The sequence below is a fragment of the Lipotes vexillifer genome, unplaced genomic scaffold (assembly GCF_000442215.2).
Source record: "Lipotes vexillifer unplaced genomic scaffold, Lipotes_vexillifer_v1.1 scaffold2083, whole genome shotgun sequence".
NCBI lineage: Eukaryota > Metazoa > Chordata > Mammalia > Artiodactyla > Lipotidae > Lipotes > Lipotes vexillifer.
The window spans coordinates 364,007-372,001 of NW_006797716.1; the positions used below are offsets into that span (position 1 = coordinate 364,007).

A 7,995-nucleotide genomic window follows, 5' to 3' on the forward strand; every position below is an offset into this window, starting at 1 on the left:
AAAGAGTGTTGGGGACGTAGCTCTTTCCCAAATTGTAAAGCTTCTTATTCTTGATGAAGTTCATTTACTTCATGAAGATAGAGGACCAGTATTAGAAAGCATAGTGGCACGTACTTTACGTCAGGTAAGGGGAAGTTATTTATAAGCTTATTTTGAGGGATAAGTTTTTAAACTTAAATGTAACATTCAAAGAAATATTAGTATGTATTGTTCATGGGGATAAACATAATTTTCGTAGGGAGAAACCTTCAGCTGTTTCATTTTTATGTTAAAAGTACCCTATTTTTCTTCCTCCCAAGTCTTATGTTATTGAAGTCTCTTTAAATTAACCAAAATAAATACAGGAAAACTTCTATTCTAAACCTGTGTTTTAAAGCTAAATGTAACTTTGACTAAGCGGTATTAAAATATGGTAGAACATAGGAGAATATTAATTATTCATCCATTTCTCTCCATGCCTGACCTCTGCCCCCATTGAAAAAAATCTGGAAATAATTTATATTTTCCTTAATATACTAGATAAAATGAAATATCTCCTAATGTGCATAATCTTAATTGTTATTTTTAAAAAGGGATGTGTACTTGTTGTCTCTAGTTCTGGACCTTGTGGTTACTCATAAATTGTCCAAATCAAAATTGGTAAATTCATCAATGATCTGTGATTGTTTTCTGTCACCCCTCTTTTCATTAAGTGAAAAGATATCTTAAAGTACCCATGACTATTAAAATGATGTTTGTTGGTAGATTGTACATGTAAAGACAGTAGATGAACAGTATTTTTTTAACATAATCAAGAACTCTAATTCCTTGACTTCCCATCTCTTATTGTCTCTGATCCATATTCTCCTGGCTTTACTTTCGTTCTGGAATAGCCAAGACTCCATGACCAGTTTTTTCTTTTGTCAATAGCCTTAACTTATTTATTCCCTGACTCCCTGGCAAAATTCCAATCATGAGTCAATTGAACAGTATGTTTCCCTCCAGTCAAATTGCTAAACACTAGCTGAGATCACACAGGGGTGGTGGAGACTAAGGTCACTACACATTCATAGACTCTGAATTCACCTGAATCGTCGGGGGTTTACCCCGTAACTTCTGAGCAGCTTTCCTTCTTTTTTCCAAGCTTCACCAGACTCTTCCCTCCTTCTTCCCCACCCTGTCGTGCCTCATTCTTAGAAGACAATACTTTTTACTGAGTGGAAACACAGACCTTCATGGTTGAACTCAGTTTGCATCCAGAAAAAACCTCCCCACCACCCAGCAAAAGCCTCAAACCCCTTCCCAAATCTATCCTCATCATTCCATCCCTCATCCTTTAGTTAGAGGCCCCCTGTCCCCTTGTCTTGGACTCCATTCCTTTCACTCTGTAAGTTATCCCTTTTCTTTTTCCTGGGTCTTTAACTTCTCCTTCTCTGTGAGCACTGTGCCTTCAGCTTTAAAGAATTGCCAAGTCCCACCCATCTTTACCAAAACGCCTCCTTCAAACTATCCTGCTTTAAGGAATTGCAAAGTCCCACCCATCTTTACCAAAACGCCTCCCTCAAACTATCCTGCTCCAATAACTTCTGCTTAGTAAAGCTGTTTTTACCACTCAGCTTCTGGAAATATTAATCTGTACTCAGTTTCCCTTTTGATTTCCAAACAACTGTGGTCTGGTTATTGCTCCAGCATAGGTCATAAAAAGTTTTTTTGTTTTTTAACCAGGATATAACTCATTATTTCTTCAGAATTAAAACTCTTTTCTCTGGGACTCCATGATGCCACCCTGCCTTGATTTTCTTTACTTGATTTTTTTTGTCACCTACTTAGCTGCTCTTTCTTAGGCTCCCTTGCTCTCGCCTTTTCTCACCCTTGAAATGTTTACATTCTCCACGATGTTGGTTTGCAAATTGGCTTTGTACACATAGGGCAAGGAGAAAACTGAAAAAAAGAGGCAGACCACTCCAGACTGGTAGGTGACAGTTTTAATAAGCAAGGGAACTTACTTTTGAGGCTTGTCTTGGGCAACTGCAAGATCAGTCGACCTCTACACCTGCTTTAATTGTATATAGAGGACTTAACTGACTTCAGTCACATATACTGTCCAGATGGTCTCAACACCACATTGCTGTCTCAAGGCTGCGTCCTCGGGGAAGCTTCTAGCTCAGGGAAGGCAAGCAGAATGCATATTCCTAGGACAGCAAAGGGGGTGAGGATCCTCTGATTGACAAGGTCTAGCTTGCGGATTAATTGGCAGTCACATCCTCTCAGTGACCTTTTCCAACACAGGACTCTGGTCACTTGCCATCTTCTTTTTTTATTCTAAATATTTACCCTGGGAAAATAACACTTCTGTGCCTGTGTCACTTAAATCTCTGCATGTAGTCCAGATCTCCCCGCTGACTTCTATTCCTATCCAAACACAGTTGTATGTTTCTACTCTGATATCCCATAGACATCTCTTGCTTAAACACGTCAGAAACTCTGCCATCTTCCCTCCCTATTTATAAATGGCATGACAGTCCATTTGATTCTCAAGCCCAAATTGAGTGTGTGGGAGCCACACTCAATTGTTCCTTCTTCCTTAACACTCACCCTCACCCCAATGACTAGTTAGGTGTCAGTTCTTTTATATTTCGTATCTGAATAGCTCTTATCTAGAACTAGGTATGGGAATTTAATGTGAAGGGAGTACAAAATTTCAGGAAGTTTATATTGCATTTTCAAATGTTTTAAAATAATGTGCTTTCATCTGGTAAATCCAACATAAAATTCTAGATGAATTAATGATTTAGCTATACTAAACAAAACTCAGTGCATTAAAGAAAATATGAAAGACCATTTAAAAAATAACCTTGAGGTGGAGAAGCTCTAAGCAAAATGCAAAACTCCAAAGGTTACAAAGGAAACATGTGGCGCATTTGGATATGTAACTATTAAAAACTTCTGACCAGTAAAGATACCTCCAAAAAGTTCAAATGTAAGACAGAATAATAGAAATTATTTGTAGCACATAAAATAAAGCTTAAATGTCCTTTATAATTAAAAGGTTATTGTAAACTAGTAAGAAATATGTTTTTTAAAAATTTGGAAAAAGCACTTTTCAGTAGAAATAAAGATTCTGAAAATCACAGAAAAGATGCTTAAAAGGAATCCAAATCAACATGAGACATTCCTCTTACATAGATTGGCAAAAGTGAAAAAAGAGTGTAATTTGAAAATGTTCACTAAACTGTGTTTTTACTTCTAGAAATCTAACCTATGGAAATAATAGCACAGACACACATAGATATAGTAACACCAGTATTCACTGACACTTTCTTGTTAGTGCAAAATATGTTGGAAACAACCCAACTGTCCAACAAAAGAAGAAATGGTTTAATAAATTCCATTAATTCATAAAATAAAATGCCACTTTGCAGTCTTTAAAAAGAACGAGGTAGAGCTATACGAACCAGGTTTAAAAGATATCCATGTTATATTCTCATTGAAAAGACACAATCCCATTTGTGTAAAGAAAAAACATGCAATATATTTGTATTCTCATTCACTCATTTAGTGAATATTTATTAGCTACCTGCTATGTGCCGGCTACACAGTCTAGGTGCAGTGGTTATAATTACCAAATAAAGTTCTTGCTTACATTTAGATTTTTAAGGTGGGGTAGAGTAGGGTGCATAGATGTGAAAGCATATGCAACAAGCTGTAAAAGTGGTTTTATAGTAGGGATGGAATTAGAGGACTCTTTAGGACATGTTCACTTTTTACCATATAAAAATATGTGCATGCACAGATGCACATACATAAAACACAAAGCATTGAAATATTCAAAGTAGACACACAAAAATCAGAGGTTTTAGCTAATAGCCAACTTAAGAATAATGTCAATAATACATGTAGTTGTGAGACAAAGGTGAAGCATGGAGAAGTCTGCCACTGCCATCACTGTTCTCCTTTCTTGCCACTGTGGATCTGCTCTGGCACAGATTTTACTTGTGAGGTCTTGAAAAGAAGCATGCAGGGCATCATTTACACCAAAGAGACCTATTTTGATCATGAGATTTTTGTTGTTGTTGTTGTTTTTGTTTTTGCGGTACGCGGGCCTCTCACTGTTGTTGCCTCTCCCGTTGCGGAGCACAGGCTCCGGACGCGCAGGCTCAGCGGCCATGGTTCACGGGCCCAGCCGCTCTGCGGCATGTGGGATCCTCCCAGACTGGGGCACGAACCCGTGTCCCCTGCATCGGCAGGCGGACTCTCAACCACTGCGCCACCAGGGAAGCCCTGTCATGAGATTTTTTTAAAAAATTTTTAACAGCTTTATCGAGGTAGAATTGATATACAAAACAATGCATGTGATTAGTGTATTAGGTAAAATGAGATTAGTGGTTAACAGAAGGTACTGTTTCCCAAAATGATACTTCCCGATCATGAGATGTTTTGATTTGATACCTTGATACGTACATAGCTTAGTGATCTTTTCAGGGAGCCAGGCCACATAAGTCCATACATTCCTGGTTTGTTTGCATTGAGCCACCTAGAGAGACCATGTCCATCAGCTAAAAGCATTACAAAGATAAAGCTTTCCTGCAACTATAGAACATTAGAGGTCAAGTAAATACCATTAGTACATTTGCCAGGAGGTCTGTCATTAGCATGTTTACAAGGGGATTTGACCAGGGCATCTTTCTTCCTTGAGCATTCCCAGTTGAGAGAGAAAATAGATTGCAGGCCTGCTGCTGATGCTTTCTGTACATATGTACACAGACACACACACATTATGTACCATATGTACTTTAAAGCATTTGTTATAAATTTATAAATATTTTGTAAATTATGAATATATAATAGTATAATTTTCTATATATAGTTTATAAACTGTGTGAAGTAAAATTATATATTATAGGTTTGTTTATTACATATGTAGTATAATTATAAACATATCATATGTTAACATGATATAGGAATATATAATCCATTGTATGTAATATGGATATAAAGTATGTAAATATACATTAATTCATCCTGCACATTGGCTTCTTCATAATATAGCCAAATTCCACTTGTATAGTTTATCACTTACTGTGCTTATAAACCTTTGATGACTTGCTGTTTGTTTTCTTAAGAAAAATGTTTAAATACTTTAACTGGACGTTAAACACTACTGAAGCCCTGACCTATTTATCCAATTTTAACTTCTCCATCATATTCCTTAGCTGATGTAGGTTCCAGCCACACAAAACCATTTATTCCTTCCCCACTTTTTTTCCAATGCCATTGGCCCTCTTTCAGAGGTAAAACTAATCTTACGTCAGAGTGTATTGTTGGTTATGAGATGAAGGGTTGTAAATGCAAAATTATATATTATTGTTCCACACGTCCATCTGTTGAAAACTTACTATTCTTTTGGGTCTGCCAAATATCACTTCTTCTATGAAGTGTTTCCTAGTTTACCACTCAGAATGAATTACATCTTTTCTGTGTTCCCTCTGTACTCCCTTTCTTTGCACATTTTTAACACTCATCACAGTCTTCCTTATAATTTCACAACTTAACTATAGGTAATTCTGTCTTTATCTGTGTCTCTCACTAGATTTTAATCTCCTTAACAGAGTGATCTATATGATTCTTCTCATATTTCAAGGGTATTAGTGCAGTGCTCATAAATATTTTTAGAAAAAACAAAGTTCCTTTTTGTTTGTTCCTTGTGATTACCAGACATTCCCAGTAGATGGCAGTGCTTTACATGGCACTTCAACAATTTGTAACTAACATAGATACACCATAGGTAGCTATTCTAATGCAGTGTAGATTCTGTTCAGGTTCTGAAGTTGCATGGTGGTATGAGGGACTAAATTCACAACATACTTGGCATGAGTGAAAGAAATTTGGAAAATAAAAAAGTATAATGAAGCCCTAATCTGTTATATTTAACAACATTGAACTGACATTAGTTGTAACTAAATTTACTTTCAATGAATAGACTTTGTCCAAACTTAGATTTTATGTGAGGGAAAACGCTATAAAAATTTACTGCCTAGTTTTTGGGCTAATGATAAATAAGAAACTGTAAAATGTTAATTTTTTATAGCTTTCAACTATTAATATTTTCAGATAACTCTGTATAGTGTATAGAGTTTTGAGATGTGGTTTAAGACATAAACTTCCAAATTATCCATATTTAAAAGAATATATTTCTCATACAGGCTTATCTGTGTTGAGAATGATATGATTTTTTTTAGATTAAAAAATACAGTTGTTGTAAAATGGGGTTTTAGCAGAAAAATATCTCTAGTGTTTGCAAGGTATCATGTATTTAACATCAAAAGTCCTTAAAAATATACTCAATAACTTTTGTGTTGAATGATTTTAAAACTAAAAATCACCGTCATATCCTCTCACATCACCACCAATAGGAAATAGAACTATGGTATAATTAAAATTATCATTCTAATTACTGTAAAGGATTCTAATCATAGCATGTAAAGGAGATTTCTTAAATAGTAGGTAGGGTCATCAGTTCCCCTTATTTAGGGTTCTCTTGTTTGGGCTGGGTTTGGTTTGGGAGCCATATGTATATCTCATAGGTAGTGTTTTACAACTTTTTTTTTTTTTCCCGATACGCGGGCCTCCCACTGTTGTGGCCTCTCCCTTTGCGGAGCACAGGCTCCAGACGCGCAGGCCAAGCGGCGGCCATGGCTCACGGGCCCAGCCGCTCCGCGGCATGTGGGATCTTCCCAGACCGGGGCACGAACCCGTGTCCCCTGCATCGGTAGGCAGACTCTCAACCACTGAGCCACCAGGGAAGCTCCGGTAGTGTTTTATTTAGTCCTCAAAGAAGCCCAGATAGAACCCATAACAGTGAGTAAGCAGATTCATTTTTGTCCTACTTACAGAATGAGTTTGGAAGGCACAGAGCCTCTCTAAGTGCCTGTAAATAATATTTGTGTGAGGGAGTGAACTCAGGCCCTTGGACTTTCCCAGCCCATATATGCACTGTATAGAAATATCCAAGGGGAAATCCGACATTGGGAGTTATTAGGTATAATAACTTGAAGATACCAGCATGATGCAAGTTTTGACTAAAATTAGATGTAAATAAGAGAGACATAAAAACTGAAAAAATATTTGCCCAAGTAAATATATCCCATGAATCCCCTTATTTTACTTATGATAGCAAGAAGGTGAGACTGACTTTAAAGTTCCTAGATTTAAAAAATAATAATATTGTATGGTCTTTTGTTAAAGATTGAGAATCTTTTTATATGCATTCTCTCATAAAGGAATTTGATCGAAGGGTAATTAACTTACCAAATTCATTCCAAGTCTTGTGTACTTTTAAAAATCACATCTGAGGTTTTCAAACTTTTTCCCAGGTAAGAAACCCTTTTTTAAATTAAACTTTTACATGGAAGCCTAGTATAGAAAAATATGAAAGCATGTGGGATTTGAAAACCCAGATAGAAGGGATATTATAGGTGCATGGGGCTGCAGAATGCCCCCCATACTTCTGCAGAACCCGTAGGGCTTAGCTGTGAATGGTCCTGGACCGTTGCCTTTAGCAACATTTGGCATCTTAATTTAAAATGGGAAGTTTTTATGTGATGAAAGTAATACTTTCTCTTGGCAAGTGCTTAACTTCCTGTATTGTAAATATAAAATATAGAGAATTTAAATAATATAATTAATGTCATAAAGTGGTCAAGCACATAGAATTGTATACCCTAAAAACAGATAAATTATGTTCATCTTAGGTCTCCATGGGACATTTTCTCAAAGCAGAAATTGAAAAGATCCTAGTCTTTACAAAATACAATAGAGGGGCTTCCCTGGTGGTGCAGTGGTTGAGAGTCTGCCTGCCGATGCAGGGGACACGGGTTCGTGCCACAGTCTGGGAGGATCCCACATGCCGCGGAGCAACTGGGCCCGTGAGCCATGGCCGCTGAGCCTGCGCATCCGGAGCCTGTGCTCCGCAGTGGGAGAGGCCACAACAGTGAGAGGCCCACGTACAGCAAAAAA

General features: G+C 37.1%; 1 protein-coding gene across 1 annotated transcript in view; it reads left to right on the forward strand.

Annotated features, from left to right (window-relative positions):
* Positions 1-7,995, forward strand: part of ASCC3 (activating signal cointegrator 1 complex subunit 3) — a 317,774-nt gene that overhangs the window by 119,924 nt on the left and 189,855 nt on the right. Inside the window, exon 11 of the mRNA XM_007469886.1 lies at positions 1-124. Within this exon, the coding sequence (XP_007469948.1) occupies positions 1-124 (124 nt within the window). The remainder of the gene's footprint in view (positions 125-7,995) is intronic.